Genomic DNA, 22,286 nt, shown 5'->3' on the forward strand with positions numbered 1-22,286 from the left:
TTTTCCCTCTCCTTAAAGTAATGTTTCCTTTTTACATGCTGACAGACAAAGATGTCCAACTGGAAAGCAATAATTCATTTTTAAATCGTATTTGATATTTGCCCATCAAATAGACTTTATCTGAGGAGATAATTAGGACTTCTTTTTCTCTCCCCCTTATTTTCTTTCAACTTCTATCTTCCCAGTGGCAGAAAGCAAGATAAAAGGTGATACGGTATTACCCTCTTTGTAGAAATAAATGGAGGAACTATTTTTGACATCTTCACCAGCTGGGATTGGCACAAGGCCTTTAACCAAGACCTTCTATTTCGGATCTATCCATATTTGGAACTGTCATTATTCAGGTATCTGTCAACTAAATAGCTGGATGACATCCACAAAACTGCTGGCATAAAATGGGGAAAAGCAAACCAGAACAACCCCCCCAGACCTTCTTAGAAACAGATCTCCTGTTCCCTGTGGTTAACCACGCCTCTCATGCACGGCTCTCACAAAGCAGGTGATTGCACACTGGCCTCCAGATACACCGCTGCAAGTGACTCAAAAGCAAAGGCTGGCTCCATAAGCCACAATTTAATTAATGGTGAACCCTGAACCGTTCTAGTACAGAGCACAAACAAAGGAATAAAGCTTTTCAAAGCACTGTGGCGCTTTCATTTAATTTAGAAACACAGAGGGCCAGTTTGCCACAGGTCTTTATCAGCACAGCTGTACGGAAGTCAACTTGGAACAAGGCTTTGATTTTTACACCAGGTTTGGGGACAGAAGAATAAAAAAGACAAAAGAATCCGTTAAAAAATAACCCAAAAGATATTCAGATGATTAAATGTTTTAAAGTTTTTAAAAAAAGAATAATTAAACATTTTCTAAAAAGTTGTGACCAGTAGTCATTTAAGAGGCTGGCTTCTGAGCAGAAGGGTTCTGAGGGAAGGAAATAGGGATCTGCAATGTCCCTAAAGGATCAAATCTATCCCGCTTTGTTTCTGGCAGGTTCCTTTTGCTTATTTACCTCGCATTTTTCCACTGCTGGTTGCTGCCCACACTCGGAGCTGTTCCCTGCCACAATGCCAGCCCGCAGGCTCTCGCTGTCGCCTGTCCCCTCTTCCATGGAGTAGGTTTTGGAGTGGTTGCCGCGGTGGTGCGAGGGGCCACGACTCTGTGCCAGGCTGAGCTGCTTGCGAAGCACGCGGTTCTCCTCCTCCACCTCCCGCATGCGGATTTCCAAGCTCTCACGCTCCCGCTGGCTCGACGCCGTGTACCGAGGACTGTGGGGCTGGGATTCAAGTGGAGACAGCGACACTGGCTTCCCATCTGCAAGAGAAGGAAACAAAACACTTCTGTCAAAATGTATTCGAAGTCGGGTTTTCCTTTAAGGTCAGCATCGTGAGGCAGGGGCGTGAGACTCGGCAACTTGGCATTAAGGCGATGCTAAAGTGCATGGTAAACTTGGACAAATGATGAAGTCTTAGGACCTACAGGTCCAACTAATTTTCAAACCACACTAAAAGATAAGCATGTGTTTCTTTTGTTCTGGACAGGGCAGCCTGCCAGTCTCTAGTCTGGGAAGACAGTCAAGAACAGAAGGATTTAATTCAAAGACAATTAATATATAGTTAAATATATTTTAGAAGTGCATGCGAGACAAAATAATTTTCCTATTCCCCATTTCCTCCACAGTCAAGCTACAGCGTTTTGGTTACCATTTTGTGCCAAACAGTAGGCCCAGCTGATTCACATGTGAGGAGCAGATGGTTTTTATTCAGCAACACAGTATTATGTGCTTGCTGAGAAATAAGAGGTTCAGAAGGACAGAAACGTTCAATATATATATATGGGTCAAATTCTGGAAAGTATTGTGGCTGAAAAAAACAAGGGAATTTTGAAAAAAGCAAAATGGCACAATCCAACACCTTTAACTGAAAAGTTATATTCCACATAGAATCATAGAAACATAGAATGTGTTAGGTTGGAAGGGACCTAAGGGAAGGGAAGGGAAGATCATCCGGTTCAACCCTCCTGCAGTAAGCAGGGACATCTTTAACTAGATCAGGTTGTCCTCATCAAGCCTGACCTTGAACATCTCCAGGGATGAGTTCTCCACCACCTCTCTGGGCAACCCATCCCAGTGTCTCACCACCCTCACTGTAAAGAACTTCCTAATGTCTATTCTAAACCTATCCTGCTCTAGTTTAAAACCATTGCCCCTTGCCCTATCACTACATGCCCTTGTGAACAGTCCCTCCCCAGCTTTCTTGTAGGCCTCCTTCAGGTACTGGAAGGCCACTATAAGGTCTCGTCTGAGCCTTCCCTCTTCCAGGCTGAACAACCCCAACTCTCAATATATGGAGCACTTAATTTTCACATTTTCAAAAGGTATCTTCCCTGTTCAACACAGCATTAAAAATAGTATAATAAAAGATAAATTAACCTGAAACAAAGACAACTGCAACACATTGTACTGTCAATTCCCAGTACATTATTTCTACCAAATTTTAGGGGCGCAAATGAGGATGCAGCTGATGTGTTTTCAAAGGAGAGCTATTTTCACATAACTTTAATGAAGCCACTTATATACAGACAAAGTACAAATGCTTGAAAGGTAGCAAAAAACCCTCAAACTGAGCTACTGTTCAAAAATGTTTGATTGAAATCAAATTGAAACAAAGCAAAAGACAGTGAGTGTTATCCATGCTGCAATAATTAGGAAGTCATTCCTTTACAGTGAAGATAAGTGAGCATCTTACACTAAGGCATTTCTCTGAGATACCTTCCTAGCTGCATGTATTGAAAAAAAAATATGTTATTTAAGAGTTATTCCAATGCAAAGAGTTCCTTTGACTTTATCAAACAAACACCAGCTTGAGTGGTTTAGAAAATGGAAATTTTGCAGTTATTGTTTAGCAGTCCCCCTAAACAAGTACATTTCTCACCCTCTGACTCAAAACTGTATCCCTGCTATAAAGATCTGCTCTTTGCTTGTTCTCTTCCATTGTTTCATATTTACATGAATGGTGTAGAGTCCTCTCAACTGAGTTAATGAAAAAACAGCTATAGAAATCAAAACCTCAATTCAAATTTCCATTGTTGAGTTATATAGGTGTACACACTTCCTGTTATCTATATAAATAGTTATCCTGGATTTAAAACACCATTGGAATTGAGTATCTTGCATTTTCTTGCAGACTCATTCCTTAGCAAAACCTATGGAAAAATCTGAGCTTGGAAAATGTCTCAAGACAGGTTCTGAAGTTTAGCCACTGATATTCTGGAACTTGAACACTCAAGCAAATAGTTATTAAAAATTAAATGACATATTTGAAAAGGCTAAAAATCACGGGTGCAACAATAGAGAAATGTCAACATTAAGGACAGAACCGAGCTACAATTAGAAGTGCAATAAAATACTAAATTATCTTTCTCCATTCAGCTTGGAAGACTAAAACTCATTTGAATGTGATTATTATGATTACTGGACAGCAAGCGTGTATTGTGTAGATAAACAGATGAAAAACACCACCCAAACAAAAACCAACCTGTGTTATCATCAGACATACAATTACAATGCAAATCTAGCCAAAGACTTCACTGGCAATTACAACTCACTAGTTAGTGAATCTGATCTCTTCCTATTCTTGTCATTAGATTCTGCTACCTTCTCAAATAGTTACCAGAAAAGTTACTGAGCAATTTGTAAAAGTTGCAAGATACTCAAGTAAATCTCAGAAAATTAATCAAAATTTAAAAATATGGAAAAAATCTAGACATCTAGACATCTCATTATCTATTCTACCAACATAAATCAATCACTGAAATTCAAAATTAACAAAACAGATACCATTTTGTGCATTTGAACAATTGTAGGTAGATTCATGAGAATGGTTGAACTGTTTCTACATAATATTTAGAAGAAAGAACACAATCTGAGAAAGGAGTGGAAAGAAAATAATATCACCTGACTGCCTCAGACTGGAAGTTGCAGTAACTAAAGAGACCAGCTCAGTGTTTATGCAGCCTTAGCTTTAAATACCAGTAAACTCCACTACTGTCTTCTCAGTAGTACATATTTCTGCTGTATGTAAAAGGCAGTAAGAAAAATATGTCAGGAATTTCACAACCAGCTAGCTTCTTGATCTGAAATATACAACTACTTGAAATGTATTGTTTTACTATAAAAATTATCCAGGTTTTGTTACGAAGTGCTAAGTTCAAGACATTTTCTGGGATGATCTCCTCAGGATTTGTACAGCTGGACAAGTACTGTTTTGTTACTGACACTGCGGATTATTCTCAGGTGTATCTTGATGTATTTGGTTTATTCCCAACACTCCACCTCCCTGCTGTAAACAATAAAGCGACAATTCCAGAACCCATTTGACATAAAAATAAAAAATCAAAAATTAACTGAGTTTGATCTTAAGACTCAGAAATCAAATAATTTTTGTCATAAATGTTGAGATGGTCTAACTCATAATTTTTGCACATCTGAGGCTGGCAAGGTCGGTGGTAAGGTACTATTTTATTTAGACCTATTACCAGACTGGACATGTGAAGATACTTTTACTTCAGTGAACATACAGACATGGCAAAATGCCTCTTGGGAGCTACTGCCTAGTAGGTAAACACCAACACATGCCACCTTGATCTGCTTCTGATCAGTTTTCAAAGCAATGCAAGGACTGTGTGTTTCACCTCATCTTTGAAGGAGTAAGTGGACTAATGTAATGGACCACTAATATTTGATTGACTCTGTGTGCTGCTTGGTACAAGAGTTAAACTGAGTGCACCGCACTTGAGTTTTATAGTCTTAAGTAACTGGCAGAGTGCTCTGAGCTGTTGTCTAGGTACATTTTACCTAATCTAAATCAAAATAAAATAACATAACACATAATGAGGTCTGTGTCACTTTGAGACAGAAGATCTCCCAGGGAACACTGCAAGGAACATTGCTGTGCTCTGGAGCAAGGAGTACATTTTTGAATGGTGCAATAAATAATAATAATAAAGCTATTATTTTTTATTCTTCATTTGGGGTTATTGCTCTATTTTTGGGCCTTGGCAGTCTCAGATTTAATTTTTTTTCCCCTATCTGTGTCTGGCCTTTTACCTCAGACTTTCTGTGCTAATACAACTGTAACAAAGAAATAAAAATGACCTACAAAATTCCACTGTCCACAAAACAAAACTCAAATGCAGACTTGAATAATTATTTCATGGCTGAAAGTAGTCAATGACTTATTATCACTGTAGGTCCAACATTTCAGAAAACTTGACAATACGCAAGTTATGAATTCTGTGGATTATTGAATGCCTCTGCACGTGTGGAGTCACCTGTATTTAAGGCAAGAGACTGCATTAAAACTTAATTAGGTAGAGTACCTTAAAACACTAAAAGAAATAAAGCCTATAAAATGCAATCCAGCATAGCTTATTTGAAAGGAGAGGGACTGAAGCAGTGGAATTTTCTTACATACAAAACCTAAAGGATAAGCATTAACACCAAGTTCCTAGTTTTGTAGTTATCAGTCTTGAAGAGGTGATAGTCCTGAAAAGGACCCAGTGGCAATGGAAGCTTGCTGGGGAAAGAGCCACTGAGAAAACAAAGTTTAGTGAGATGTTAACTATAGGGCTGGGTAAGGGAGAAAGAAGCAGTGTAGGAATGAAAAATTCACCATGATTCAGAGAAGGCAAGTGCAGAAGCAGGGATCTTGAGTTTCTCAGATGACCCTGAACTCAAATGCTTAAAATTTTGCTAGGAACTGAGGCACGCAAATTTATGTTGCATGTGGCAGGATTTTTTTCCCCTAGTTTTTCACATTTCTTTTGCTATCTTAAGTACAAACTACTTGGGTTTTTTTTGGCATCTTTACAAGGTCTAGAGGTTTCTATGTGTTTTAGCTATTATTCATCCCCTGCCTAATAGCGTGTAATGCCTTTATAATGAATTAACTGATGACAGCGAACTCTAGGCTGCCTCTGAGATAAGAGGAAGTTATGCTGCTCATGGATAATGTTTCAGTCTGTCTGACTATAGATACAAGAAAACACCACTCCTCCATTTCAGATTTGTTCACAGTTGAAAATTCATATTATTAGTGCACCCTTTGAGGACTAGCAGTATAACAGTTTTAACCAAAAGCCAACATTCTGCAGAAAGAACTGGGATAACAGGCAACCACCCTCATGAATTTCCCCCAGTTATGGCCGTGAGCAAAATCATTTGAAGTTCATTCCACAATTATTTTTTTTCCTCATAAAGACCATCGTAGAGAACTCCATGAACCCTAAGCGAAAAGAAAAATAAGAAGACTGCAGCTAGGACTAGGACTATGGAGACATAAAAGCTCTGTGTAAGCAGATAAACTATACCTTTTCTTTTGGAGATCTAGCTCAGCTTTAATCGTCTAACACCTTAGTACTCTATGCACTTCTACCCAGCTGGATGCTCTGGGAGGTATTGGTTATCCAGGAAGCTATGAATGAAGTCCTTTTTGTTAACAGTTCAGTACTTTAAGATACATGCCTCCACAAGTAGGTGCAAAGGTATCCCAAGGTGCCTATTCTCACACTCACCAAGACATTTTTTTTTCTCATGTCTTTTTGTAAATCTTGGCAGTGTGATCTCAGCCACAAGTAGAAAACCTTGCCCAAAGAACCATCTTAATAGTGGAATATAGACTAAGCAATTTACTCCAGATCTGTGAACACAAAACATCTTCATTCTAAGATGACATGAAGCAATTACGAGCTTATGCTTCCAAGTTTCAGTGGTAGAAAGTTGTGCCATTGAATGATTTCACCGTAAGAACACAGAAGGCTAATGGCCACTAGACAGTGACAGTGTAATACGACAATCAAACCTTTCCATAGTACCCAAACAAGTTTCCTCAGCTCTGATAAAAAAGCTGCTCCCATCAATATAAGCACAAACCCTTCTCAGGATTTGGTACTGACAACATATGTGCTAAATTACATGTTCATTGGTAAGAAGAGATTGTTTCCACGCAAGACACCAGTCAGCCTTGGACTTGGGCAATAGCAACTGCACTTAAGCACTTCAGCTTGTCCTTTAAGTGCTAAGTCAGTGTTCACTTCTACTGCTTTTAAAGGTACTTGAGACCGGGACAACTTGTTTTATTGAACCCAAGCCTGAACCATTAAATTGCACTGCAGAACAACCTTATTTGAAGCATTGCATTATTGTCTGCTGCTCATATATACGGAGATGCCCTCCCACTGTCCTTTCCTTCAACATAATAGCCCTCTACAATCGGTGGACTTGGAAATTAAATGTATCATACACAGAAACCCTACACTCACAGAGCATCAGGTTTGCAAAGAGTATTGGGTTTGTGTAGCAAGGTTTTGGTAGCCAGGGGACTTCATGAGTGGCTTCTGTGAAAAGCTGCTAGAGGCTTAACCTATGTCCAACAGAGCCAACGGCAGCCAGCTCCAACTTGGACCTGCTCCTGGGCAAGGGGTGGGGGAAGGTGTTTTTTTAAGATTTGGTTTTATTTCCCATTACCCTACTCTGATTTGATTGGCAATAAGTTAAATTAATTTCCCTGAGTCAAGTCCTTTTTGCCCATGATGGTAATTGGCAGGTGATCTCCCTGTCCATATCTCAACTGACCAGCCTTTCATTTTATTTTCTCTCCCTTGTCCACCAAAGGAGGGGGAGTGATAGAGCAGCTTTGGTAGACACCTGATGTTCACCCAGGGTCAACTCACCTACAGAAGTCAAACGGTCAGAAGTTTAGAAATATGAGAATGAAAGTATCCTGTCCAGTCTTTGCTGTCATTCCTTTGTGCCTGAGGACAGGATCATTAATTCCATGATCACCACTTTATTTCCTAATAACCTTGGCATCACTTTGTGAGCAGGATGGATGGTGCTCACAGCTGTTGAGTACCTTTCTTCAGCTCATCATTCAGTTTGTGACCACTCACACCCTTCTCTGAAAAAGACTTATTTATTCCCTCCTTGGTCTATGATGCTGATCACTATAATACCCAAATGCAGCAAGAGGATCAACTACTTATTTTTCAGTTATTTGAGGGAAAGGTTGTTCTATCAGTCCCTCTTACCAGGCAGGGCAGAGAAGTGTAGAGTCATTAATGCTAAAAGAAAATAACTGTTTTGGATGTACAATTGAGATGGTTCTGATGAAGTTTTTCAACAAATAAGCACCTTTTCTGCACTTCATTTGTTCAGAGGACAGACCTCATCACCTGCATATGCAACAGTGTATATACTTAACATTTCCATAAGGCAAGAATCTGAAAGCTGGAAACACAGAAAATGGGAAAGAAAATACAGTTAGAAATCACTTGTAATAGCTTTGCTTCATGAACATCATGTAATGAACTCAGCAGTAGCGACAAAAACAATCTTCCAGGGCAGATTTGACTTCATAAACTACAAAGTTGTCCTTTTTCTTTCTATGCTCCCCCAGCTTGTTCATGACATACCTTCCAGTCTCTTTAATTAACTAAACTGAGTGGTCCAAGAACCACTCACCACATTGCTGCATTTATTCTGCACACAAAATGATGAAGGGGTTGTATCTTGGAAAGAGTTAGCAATTGTACCATCAACGATAGCATCACGTTGCATAGCTGCAGAGAGCTGTTTATGTGTTGGCTGAGTGAATCTAATTCTGGTACTTCTAACAGGGATAATAAGGATGGTAAACAGTAAAAGACTTGAGGTAAAGAAAAAGCCTGTAGCAACAGAATGCAGGAAGAAAGAGGGAAAGAAAATCTAAACATATCATACATTTTTCCTGAAAATGGACGTGGCTCTATTTAATAGTTTGTATTTTCAACAGAAATCCTAGCTAATTAGCTAATGTTATGCATGTTAGCTTATTTGAAAATTTAAAACAAGGGCCCATAAGTCTTAAAATGATTTGTCCATTTCCTTGTGTAGAATTGAATGACTTTTTTTTCTTTCTTCTGTCATCTTCTCATTCTTCCTTTCCCTGCTTTGCATTGCCTTGCCAAAATATAAGCCTCTCCAAGAAAAGAACTAAAAATAACATTTTTCTCCCATTTCATTGGGAGTGGAGATGTAAGAAAAGAACGTCTTATCAGAGTAAGCACTGAGTGAAAATAAGATTTTATCAGGGACTTGGCTTGACAAAGATAACATGTTATCAAGAGGGGAACTTGGCAAAGATAAGACGTTATCAATATCAGGAGTAAAGCTTGGGGAAAATAATGTTTTAATACCTATTAGATTCTAAATAAGCCATCTGTGCTCTTGATGAATTGTTATTTTCTCCAAGCCCCATTCCTGTAAAGATGCTGATTTTTTGGCAAACCACTTCTGTAGCAGTTGGGGAAGGAGGGGAGAAAGAGGAGAAAATGGAAGTTCTTTCTCTGCAAAGCTAGAGGGATATTCTCTTTGTTTTCAAAAGCTTTGCATACAGGTAAAGACTGCCAATGTGACAGCTTGGAAGATGCAAATATTCAGACATCAAACAGGTATTGCAGAGAAGACTCCTACAAAAATGCTCTGCAAGTATACAACAGAGAATCCCCTATGAGAAGAGGGTCAATATCCCCTCTGTCCTTGACCACCCTATCCAGGCTCAGAGGTGCTGCCTATAGTATTTTTGGCAGAAGCACTTCTCTACAGAGCCGATGACCAGCCATCACTTAGTAACGACTTTTTGTCATAAACAACCACATCACAATTAGCAGTGGTCACCTGGAGGCACAAATAAATGACCCCATTTAGATCAGTTGCAGACTTTATCACCATTCAATTAGAGGTCACTATTCCCACAGCTTAGCTGACCCAAAGGGTCATGCAATGCTTCTCACCTCCTGCAGTGCAAAGCATCCAACTCAGTTTAAGCGGTCAGTGGAGCTGGTTAGAGCCATCCTGATTGCCTCTGCCCTTAAGCATTCCCCTCTACCACCTCCACTACAGGGGTATAGTCTAGTGGGTGTTTGTGCCCTGAAGCTGAAACCTTCTGCAACTCAATTATAAATCCTCAGAGTTACAATCCAGTTGAATTTGAATAAATTGTGGCATGTCCTGGCAAAGAAGAAATCGAACTCATAGCAGGATGGACTACTTACTGCCTTAAACATGGGTGAATACCACTGGTTATTCATAGGAATGGGCAAGCAGGGAATAATTAGAAGGGAAGCTGTGGAGGGACTGTAGGAGTGTGATGTGAATAATAAAGCACACTTAGGAAAAGGCATATGAATGATATCTGCAGGGTAAGTATTTGTAGCCAGCTGAATTTCCCTGGTGTACAGTAGGAGTGGGAGGGAAGACAATGGGATCTGTTAATCTGAAGATTTCCTATGGAGGAGCTGCATCTCTTTTTTTCATTAACCATTTGGATATCTTATGCCCAGAGATTTCTCTATGGTCAGGTGTGAACTTCTGAGGCCCTGATATAGCAGAATACATATTCAACAGCAGGCAGCCATTACAGCTCTCTAAGGTAAAGCATGTGCCCAAATGCATCCCCGTAGCTGTACACAGTACTGTGACTGTCACTCATGGCAGTGGGATGTAAAAGACTGAAACTCTTCTATGTTAGCTCCTGCTCAGTAAAACACTGTGGAAGAGATAGGAAGGAAAGAGTCTAAAATACAGCATTTTACAGTGTTTTTTAAGAGTACAGGAAGTACAAGAAATAAATATCTATAAGCTTAGAAAAGATTATTAAAATACCTACAGGTTTCTAAAATTGCCACAGTAACCACAAGCATAAGACAAGTATGCTCAATCAAAGCCTAGTAGTAGTTAATTCAGATTCTGTTGCTGATGATTAGCCTCAGCTGCTCATCAATAGAGACTCCAGCTGATAATTATTAAGTTAAACTTCTAAGCAGTATTTGCATATGTAAAGCACGCTTTCCCTACTGAAGCAACAATGGATGCTATAATGCATTTCCTGATTGTACAGCACTTGGATTTGGGGAACCTGGGCAAGAGAGTCTGCTTTCCACATCCTTCCTTACCCTCATCAGACCAACCATTCAGAAGAAATGCACTTACATACACTAACATCTACAAGCTACAGCAAAAAACAGTCCTAACCCTGCATAACAGGAAAAATGCAACCGTTCATTTTAACCAGAATATCTCTAATAGGCATAATATAAGACAGAGTTTTGCATATTCCTTGAAGCATTTACCTAAGCTTCCTTACAACCTGAAAAATGTGTAACAACTGCTCTGTGACAAGACAGCCTGGTCACCTTAAAAGACAGGCAGAAACTCCAGTGGACAGATTCAGCCCATTAGTTCCTAGTGATCTTCAGATGTGGCCCTCTACTCCAAAGGAATATTAAGTATAATTATGTGGTTCTCTGTTTTGCCTTTTGTCATCTTACTTTCTCCAGATCATAACTTCATTTCCTGAATGTGATTCTTGGTCATCAGTGATAGCCATGCCCCTCTGGTTTACTGTAGTATCAATAATACAGATAAACATATACCAATATGTAAATTACACTTATCTGTGCAATTCTCTATGTTTTCATAATTATATGGCAGACAAGGCATGCCCAGATCTGTTTAACACCAGAAGAGTTCATAGGCCTGTTTGTTTTAGGGATAAGGAAACGTAGAAAAGAACTGGGAAGACCTTTATGGAATCTGTTAACAACACTACCTGCCCCCATATAGCTCCTGTACCACTAGGCTTACTATTAACAGACCTGAAAGACCTTTTATCAGACAGCAAGAAATAATAAAGCAAAAGAGGTCCAAATTTGGCTTTGGTTAAACAAGGGAGATAGGTTGAAAAAAGAAGGTCTAAGGGAATGCAAGTGGTCAGCCTCTCTGAAAGCCAGCATTTAGGCTCTTAAGTAATAGTTTAAAATTTAGCTAAAGCAAGAATTATGCATATCGCTAGAAGTCTCCTGGTAGCACTGTTACACACAACTTCAAAAGTTGATTTTCAACACACCTACGGAAATGCTGCAGTATTAGTTCAGGCTGGTTGGTGCTGCTGAAACCTGATGGAAAGCTTGTTATATCCCTTAATCTCCCTTGGTACAGAGATGCCATCAGAGAACCATACCGTGGTATTTTGATTGAGCCTTCTGGAAAAGGAGATTGTCTGAATACTCACTGACTATCAAGGATTGTTCAAGGATAAATAAGTAAATAAATAAAAAAATCCAAATTCTACACCACACCTTTTCTTCCTCAGCAAGAACCAGATTTGTAGGAACATTCAAATCTTATAGAGCTCTAGCCATCAACGAAAGATATGAGCATGTATATATAAAGGCAAGTAGCAAAGTACAAATTTTCAAAACCATGATTTCTTTTCATTCTAAATGTATCTGAAGACTACACATGCAGATAGAAATATTGCAAGTTTGTATTTCTACTTTAATACGATGTTAGAAAATAACATCAGTGTTATTCCACTGATGACACAGCAGTGCATAAGTTATTAATAACTTCCAGTATTGAGTCTCCTATTTTCCGCACACATTCTCAGCACTGCACCTGTCATTTCAGCCACTTCAGTCCTAAAGAACAGCAAGGAGAAAATGCAAATAACTGCACATTCAGAACACATGAAGGCTGATCAGTGTTATGACATTTATCTTCACTTATGACAAGAGATAAAATAACTCATGAGTTAGTTTCTCATCCTCCTCATGAACAAAAATGTCACAACAGATCGTCATGTACTATATACAGCAAAATTTCTCACACACCTTGCAGAGAAAAAACCACCACAGCAGTGATGCACATGTCATGGCTATGACATCAGAAATTAAACACTTAGCATTTTAAAATAGTGAATTTAAAAAGAAGTCATCATATTAAAAATAAAACCTAGAACGACAGTTCACAAATTAGCTAAGGCAACTAGTTAGTTTATTTGCAAAATTTATAATTGCATTAAACAGCAATAAGTTATCCATACATTTAAGTGGAATCCTAAATAGATTTTCACATTTTCCAACTTTCCCCACATTTTCCGATAGAAAGCCACAGCTGACCAATATATTGTGTTTGATAAAGTAATACTTTTCTACTAAAAATCTTAAAACCCCATAATATACACAAAGGGGAATAATGAAATTAAAATGAATAAACAAACTAGAAAATACACTCCTAATTTTCAGGACGAAGGTAGTGTGTTTATCCCATAGAAATCAACAGCGGTTTCAGAATGAGCTTCAGTGTGGCCAGATATCTACCCCAGGACTACAAGCTGGTTTTGGGGACCAGACTCGACTGACTGATGTAATATGGGACCTCTTTTTTCCATTAACTTACTTAACTTTTACCTTTTAAAAAAATATTTAGCTTTAATATGTTAGAGATGCTCCTTCTAAAAAGACAGAATAAGTACGTACAGAACTGATTTTATATCAGATATATCAGGTAGATACAGATTTCATTTCAATCGGTGACCTAGGTTTCCTACAAAACATGAGGAAATTATTCTTCTTTATGATATTCTTGTTTTGTTACAGAAGTGAAAAAAGCGTATCGGAACCATAATCCTATTTCAAGTGAGTCAAAAGCCAAACTCAGTGACTTTGATGAAAACAAGCAGAAGTCTAATATTTCATTATATTTTGCATGCATACAGCATGGTGGCGTTAGTCATTTTTATGTTGTACCATAAATGTACACAGTGCTGTACTGTGGTAGGTCAAAATGTGGGCCATATCCCTGGTGCCCCATCACAAACCTGCTGAGCTTCCTGCACAGCAAGAAAAGGAAAATTTTCATTTTTGAGCAGCCACAAGTTTATTGAGGTTAAATAACATCACCTGACAGCAAGATTTAGATGTGCTGCCTACTACGATTTTATCTTGTAACAGGTGAGGTGTGTCTTTGAAACTAATTCACACTTTTGCTCCTGCATAAAAGCATTTTAATGTATATTTAGGATCCTAAATAAGGGTCCTAAAGTATATGCCTACTCTTGTGTAAGACAATACTGGGGTTAAGCCCCATTGACATACTTACCTATTATTCTAAAATAAAAAGTTGCTTTACTCAATCAAGGCAGCAGCACTCAATATTCATGGGATCAGCATGTATTTAAATAAACACTTTCTCTTTTATTCTCAAGTAGATCTCTTGCTTTATAAGTTTTCATTATCTCCAGGAATTTTTCTCACAAGTAGAATATAGTGTGGGAGACCTCTTTAAGAAGCACAAATGAAATACTACAGCGTGGCATTATTAATGATGCTTTTGTTAGGTAGCCTGTGATCAGGACTGACAGACATAGGCTTTCTATAGTGACAAAGAGTATGAACTAATTGACGTCTATGAAAAGCTTTTGTGTTGGGGTAAAGGGAAGGTGAAGTTGGAGACATTTACAAAACCTCTTATATTGTCTTTAGAAATAAATGGGTTGTGTGTAGTGGTCAATAATTTTTTTTTTTATCTTGAAGTCTAATCAGAATAGATGGAGACTTGACCAAAACTGTTTCATATTAAAAATCAACACACCTTATGCCTAAAGAACAACAAAACATCATAAAAACCCAATAGGTCAGCAACATAAAAAAATGCTGCAACTGTAAAAGCCCTTTAAAGGTCAAGCTACAGAAGAAGCAGCAACAGATTGGGGGGGTGAGGAAGAGAAGTAACTTCCTTTTCAATCTACTCCCACCTTGCTCTAGAAAAATGGAAGGATCTTAATCACTATTTTTAGTTACATATTGAATATTAATTTGAACAAACCAAGACACAGGAACCAGCTATTAAGAACTGACATAGGATAAGGCTGAGGAGTGAATGCTAGAAGGATATTTCTTACTTCACCCTTCTTTTCCTTTTCCAGCCTTTTCCAGGCTGCTGCAATACATACCCTCACAGCAAATAAGAAAATATGGCCTTCTGCCTTCTAAATTATGACCATCTGCCTAGGAGAAGTTGAGGCAGACAATAGAACAGGAATACTATATTGCGACATTACTATCAACATTTTAAATTCTGCCTTTTTCTGGTCTTAACTATCATTAAAATAGTTCAGACACTGAGTTATACCAGCTATCACTTCACGTGCTCCTCTGAAGAAAATCCTATATTTCTATCAGTATATAATACGTATTTTGTCCCTTGTGGTAAAATTCCACTTGGCAGGACATCTGAATGTGATTTTTTATGATTTGGGAGACAGCCCTTCCTCTTTTGAGAAACTGTAACTTCACCAGGTACATGTTAAAAATTCATACTAGCACCTTCTACAGAAACGATTTAGTTTCTTATTTGATGAGCACAAATACTTGTTGTAAATTCTATTAGACAATGTTTTTTGTTCTTTCTTTCTTTGAATAATCTGACTGAAACCAACCAACAGAGAAAGCAACATTCCCGACTTGCCTAAAGACCACATAGGTCTACGCTTCTCTATTATGTGGCAGTCATTAAATCTTGTTCCAACTTGGAACATTAAGAATTACACAAGATGTAAGAGTGAACAAAGAATTTGCTACCTGTGCTCAGTACTTCTTATTCTTAAAATTATATTTAAAGTCTTGGGATTTTTTATATTATTGGAAAGTAAAAATCTTGGAGGCATATGAAAAAATATCGCTGCTTTTTTGCTTGCTTGTTTCCTTTGCAGTAACATCTCATTTTCATCTCTGCAGGAGAAAGATGAAAAACCATGACCCGTCATGATGAAAAAGTCATCGTGGAGGAGACAAAGCTCTTAAAAACTTATAATTTTAGATACAGTGAATTATGACTTCTGAACACTTTGAACTAGCGATGCTGGTTTTTTATTACGACTGTTGAAATGACTTGTGCTTTACTATGATGGGTACATTCTGTAACAGCAGACACGTCAGCTAGGGTGGGTAAATTGAAGGGCCAGCACTTGTGACATGCTTGTGATAGCTATGGTGCAACCATCAATTCAGCCTGAACAGCACTTACCAAGACAATCGTTAAGTGTTGCTGGGCATTTAAAGGAGCACTAAATATCCTGTGGTAATCATCAGCAGAACTTTCCAGAAAACAGTATTATGCCAGATAAATAAATACACAAAATTAACAACTACTTACATAATTCATTTGAATTCTTGCTTTCTTTTCTTTCTTTTTGTTGGAATTATCCTTGAGAGGGCTCTGCAGGCAAAGTTTTGTACTGAAAAACATGCTATTTTCACTGATATCTCCCCTGTACACATAATAGGGTTTTCTTCTCCATACTGGCCTTTCAAAAGGTACCCCGATCCCAAGAAAAAAATGCTCAGATAAAAGTAAAGTGCTATCAATTGCACTCTATCACATTATACCACTTAGAAAGCAAAAGTTTAACTCTGCAAAGAGCATAACCTCCAAATCTGTTACTATGTATTTAATTTCACATCTGTGCCTTTTCCCCTTTTTTTATTTTTTTTCTCTTTTTATGCTTCTCTTGTTCAAGCGTTTTGGATCTGGTTCTTAATCGGGTACTGATGATCCTTAATGCCTTAATTTCAGAGCCCAGCATTCCCCAATTCCCTTCTTCATTTTGAAATTTCTGCAAATTCTATATTCATCCTCTGTGTGGCTGTGCAGACTGTAATCCCTCATAATAGGCTGATGCTTGATCCTGCTCTATGGATTAACCACTGTAAAATGCTTATGCAATGAATTTTCATCAATTCATGCCTTCCAAACTCAGCCCCGAGCAGCCCAGGTATATCTAATCTAACCGACTGGTTTTTATCAGCTGCACACAAGAGATGTGAAAATAAGCCTCATTTCAAGCCTCAATCGCACAGCTACAACCATGTTATTATTTATTTTATTTAACAGAATGAGAGTATGTGAGGAATTCTAAGGTACACTCTGTAGTTATACATCACTGGATTTGGTAAGGTGCATGTTTCTTTGAAAATTGTGAAATGACAATATTTTCATGCCTGTTTTTGATTATTTCTCTTAAAAAGAGAGAATAAAAAAATATAGCTGAACTTCAAGTATAATTTTGCTGCTTTCTTCTTGTGAAATCTATATTCCCATGCCAGATGGTGTCTGCGTTATCAAAGATATTACGCTAAACTCAATTAGGGAAGAATGAAAGTAATTAAGTAGGGGATGAAGCGACACAAGTAGTCAAGATATAAAGCATCTAACATAGGTGAGGATTCTCTAAATTAGATAGAAATTCATCTATAAATTCAGCATAAAACATAACAGCCTGAGCCTTCACTTTCAAATATTCTAAGACATCGTGCAAAATTTAGTACTTGCTCAAATGGGCAAAATTCCCAGTGAAACAGCAGTCTAGAGAAGGTAGGAATAATTTTTGTATTCTGGGGGGGCTATTACTAGCAATCACCAAATGTGCTCTGAGACAATTATTGCTCCAATGTTCCTGTATCTATTGTGGGATGATTTTTCAGGTTGTTGTGTGACCTCAGGAATGCTTGTTTCCTTTCTTAATCCTGGCTGTTTCCTACCCACCATGGCAAAAAATAATTACAGTAAATACTTTTTACCATAAAGCCTGCAAAGTAGACACCACAGAAGTGCTGTTAATACTCAGTTTATTTTACATTTCTTTCTTTCTTCCTTCCTGCCTTCCTTTCTTCCTTTGCTTTTCCTTTGGTGAAGTAAATCTAAACAAGTTGGCACTGAGAGCATGATTGAGAGCTACAGCTACAGGTTTTAAATGCATTGGGAAAGTAGCAAAAAATTATTTTCTAATCTACTAATGACATCCTACTTATAGGAGAAATATGTAAGAAAACCCAGTGAAAACAACTCGCTTTTACTTATAAAAACTCATTTCTGCATAGCTACTATTGCAGAATCATGCATTTATGAATAAAGCTAATCACGACAATTTGTTAGTGCTCTGCAGGCTCTTCACTCATTTTCTCTGTAAAGACATATATACACCAAATTCTCACGGTATGCGTAGGTGAAGAAGGATGGTAAGGAGAACACATTATATTCTGGAATGCTCAGAATTGGTGCTGCATAGCTGAAAGCAATGAATCTTCTATGACTTTGGAGAACAGGGATGTACCTTGTGCTACTGCTACAGGCAAGATCCCTGGCCAGAAAGGGAACAAATTAAATCCTAAAAATGCATGCATCTCTTGTTCCCGCACTGGGGATAGAAGTGCTGTGAGGGAAAGGGCCTTTAGGAACATATGCTGATTACACCATACCATACCCCATACCATACCATAGATGGGATGAGGGATAATGGCTTCAAACTGGAAGTGGGTAGATTTAGATCAGATATTAGGAAGAAATTTTTCACTATGAGGAAGGTGAGGCACTAGAACACGTTGCCCAGGGAAGTTGTTGATACCCCATCTCTGGAAGTGTTCAAGGCCAGCTTGGATGGGCCTTTGAGCAACCTGGTCTAGTGGGAGATGTCCCTGTCCATGGCAGGGGGGTTGGAACTCTATGATCTTTAAGGTCCCTTCCAACCTAAACCATTCTATGATTTTATGATACCATACTGTATCATATACAACAGTACTATGTTTAAAGAATGTAAGGACTTGAAGTATAAGCACTGAAAAGGTAGGAAACACCAGAAGTACTTTTGCCTTCATTTGCTTCATGTGTACAGGACAAAACAAATCAAAAAGCACTCCTGCATGTTCTAGCAGCTGAGATTCAAACACTAACAATGGTTCCAGTCTGCAGAGCGATGACCTGACAAACTGCAGTACCATCATACATGTGCTTAAGGAACTCCCAAGCTCTTTTCCCCACCACCATAAAGAATGGCCATTTTTAGTGCAGATCACCAAAATCTGGTTTTCAGCACAGCCTCAGAAAGGTTTCAAATTTATACAAGAAGGGAACAGTGAGAATGTGTAGTTGCTTAGGATAAAGAGCAGAAGCACAGGCAGGGAGTATGAACTTCCTAACCCAGCTGGGCCAGGGCCTCAGGGAAACCTGCCTTCCACTGTTGTTTCACCTTGAAATGGAAAGATCTTCTGCTCGGGGGAGTAAAACTTGCGGAGTCTCTGAAGGCTTATACAGTCAGTGATCTCAATTAAAGTGGATCGTGAAAAAAAATTGAGAAAAATTGACTACTGGAGACTTAGATATCTCTGGGGAACTGATCGATTACAGTCACATATTGGATGGGTGCGTATGGGACTGGTGCATGCACACTATTTGCATGTCTGTTAAAGGCTTCCAGAGAAAAAAAAAAAGTCCCATCTGGAATTATTACCAGTTCAGCTGCAACATTACTGAAAATACAGTAGTGATACATGATATTTTCATGACGACTGCAGGTCAGGACAGGTGAGGCAATGGCACTTTCAAGTGATGTACAAACACTTTCATCCGCTGCCACTTTCATCACGTGCACACAGTCTGCATAAAGGGCACACTGAAAATTCCTCCCTGTTTGACCACTCCTACCGTATCAATTAAAGCTACCAATAAATCACAATGAGTGTATCTTGCTGATTGAATTTCAATGCATGGAGAATTTTGAACCTAGGGCACGGTACAACGATGGACTTATATATGTCTTCAGGAAAAAGAACTTAAACTATTAGGGCAATGGAGTATGCAGAGAGCAGTGAAGCGCTGCTCCGAGAAACATGAAAATCAGTAACTTGAGGTCACATTTCATATATTGCTTCGTAAAATGAAAATAGCAAAAGAGAGGCACAAAGCCAATTTAGAATAGAGAACACATGAACCAGAAAAAAAGCTTAATGAAACCCCAGAAATGGAGCTGTTAAGGTGAAGATGTCAAAAATATCTATCTAGTTTAAGACAACCATAGCAGATGTCTGACCTTAATCTAAATTTTACAAAGGAGAAATGTATCTGGTAGACTTTTGGTTAATTTGTTGAAGAAAAAGAGATCACACACTCTTAAGAGTACTCAATGTTAGGAAAATCTAAAGAGCTTATATATTACTCTTACTAAATTCACCTATTCTAGTTTCAGGGGACAGTGAAATCCTAGAGAACTAGTTCCTAGTACCTAAAGTTTTTATAATGTTGACTTACTCAGAGGTATGAGAAACAAATCTAAATTAATGGACATATCTATATAAGAGCAATTCTTCATAAGCATAACATATCCACCAGCACTTTCTTTGACAGAAAAAGAAAATCACTAACTTCAGTAAAAGAAGCAGTGGTGATTCCTTTTATAATTCAGATGAGGGTGAATCCTACCACTACTCTAGCAGGTCAAAATTGTTAAGACAGTGGATTGAGAACTTTTTCCCAGAACAGCTTGCTCTACCAAACCTATCTTTTTATCTTAATTTGAAATTAATTTATTCCCCAGCTGTCAAGAAAAGTCTAGCAATCAAAAAATTTTTAATTTTCATTTTTCCCTGTTTCTCATTCCTATTTCCAGTGTAGACTGGGGGAATGGAAGAATAATGAGATAGAAAAGCACCTATAATTATTGTTTTCATTTCAGTGATGAAGATTAGTATTATTTAATTAAAAAACCCACCTATATTGATACTTTCCAATGAAATTCTATTCTCTGGATTTTTTGTATGTCTTTCTACCGTTTTGACATGATGATGATTTAGAAGCACATTCCATTAAAAGAAATAGTCACGGAGGATCCTGAGAGGAGCACATTTTCAAAGAAAAGCAGGTGTCTACAATGCAGATTGGTGCGCCTTTAGGCATCTATCCTTACTCATATTGCTTAAATGACTTTAAAAAGGAAGTCCTAACTGACTAACTTTACTCTTGAATATGAGACTCAATATTCTTTTGAAAATGCTATGCCAAGATGAATTATAAACCCATTCTGACAGTCAGGTACCTGCCAATGCTCTGCAAGTAGACAAGCCTCAGGAAAAGCAAAGGATGTTTAAAGGAGGAGAAGAAAGCTCCCAAACCTGGAACATGTTCTGTATGTCAATGGCTGCTACTAAAGGGTTTGACCACATCCAGTTCTAATTTCTATGTTGTAGTTAAACAATTTGGCTTTGAAGATGCTAACTTCTGCTTTACATTTATTATAGTGACAATGAAAATGCTGCCAAAATTGAAATTTGAACTCTTTCCTATTTTAATAAACAAGAGAGGGTGCTGCCTTGTCCTACATAGCGATGATTGGCTTTGTGCAGGTAACAGAACAAAGCATTTCAGTCAGCTCTTAAGAATGAGTTTTGATAAATGTAGCCTAGTTTTAGACTGCTCAGTTCATTGCAGATACTCTGAGGCTGTCCGTCTTCAAAAAGTTCAGAATCTGAACAGAACTTCTTGTGCTACTGATTCAAAGCCACCATGCAACACTTAAGCCAAATTTGAGAGAACACCAAGCAGCCTCACAAAACTGTATACATCAAACATCTTTATGTGGATGTGTAACATGGATATGGAAGACTAACAAAAAGATTTTTGAAAGAACGGCTCATTAATTTCTTCTGAAGTAAGATCATATTAATTAAAACTAAAATATTCCTCATTTGCTTCACCAGTTCCAAATACAACAGGAGGACCTAAAAGTACCTTTTCCCCGGTAGAGACCAGGAAAATTAAAAAAAAAAAAAAAAAAAAAAAAACAATCTGTAATGATTTTATATTATTAAAGCCCTGCCGCTTTGGTAACAAACTAACAACCAAATCATTGTTCAGTGGATTTTTCAGGCTTCCAGGCAGTACATCTAATCTTCTGAGGAGACTTCTTGAGCCATGAAATGGGGTATGAAAATGTTTAATCCCTGACTGAACCGTGATCCTTGTGGAAGCACTGCGAGTACATACAATTACACCAGAAAAAAATCATGTTCACCAGCAGTACATTTCATTGTTGGGAAGCAGCTTATTATATCAATGCAGAGGGTTTTTTGCTCGTACAGTTGCCTCCATGCTAGAAATATTTTACCCATATAACACACAAATGATCGTATACTGGTGAAGTGCTCTTACAGAAGAAACTGGTTAGGCCACTGCAGTATTTTGCAATTACTTTATCCCTTTCCTCCCTTTACAACTCTATAAGTAGCATTCTTTAAATTGCCAAAAAAATTTAAAAATATACAAAATTTGAAAATTGGAGTGGGATTTTTAGAATGGCCTTCATTAGTTGTATGAACAAATAGGCTGTGCTCATCTTCCTAAATTTCTCAGATACTTTTTGATCCTGTCACGTAGGCCTATTTCCCTAGCTCCAAAAAACTTAGGTACAATTGAAAAACATATTCCTGCTCAAAATAAATTGTCTCCAAGACTCTCAAAATGGGATGGCAAATATTAAGCTTTTAAGTTCCTATTTAAATTCTGACATGAATTAAAAAGATATTCAAAATTGTTTAGCTGGTTGAGCTTTCTAAACATTTCAAAACATAAACAATTTACT

General features: G+C 37.9%; 1 protein-coding gene across 1 annotated transcript in view; it reads right to left on the reverse strand.

Annotated features, from left to right (window-relative positions):
• Positions 1-22,286, reverse strand: part of LARGE (like-glycosyltransferase) — a 281,053-nt gene that overhangs the window by 143,026 nt on the left and 115,741 nt on the right. Inside the window, exon 4 of the mRNA XM_014963960.1 lies at positions 1,010-1,311. Coding sequence (XP_014819446.1) covers positions 1,010-1,311 — 302 coding nt within the window. The remainder of the gene's footprint in view (positions 1-1,009; positions 1,312-22,286) is intronic.

The sequence above is a fragment of the Calidris pugnax genome, unplaced genomic scaffold (assembly GCF_001431845.1).
Source record: "Calidris pugnax isolate Ruff unplaced genomic scaffold, ASM143184v1 scaffold44, whole genome shotgun sequence".
NCBI lineage: Eukaryota > Metazoa > Chordata > Aves > Charadriiformes > Scolopacidae > Calidris > Calidris pugnax.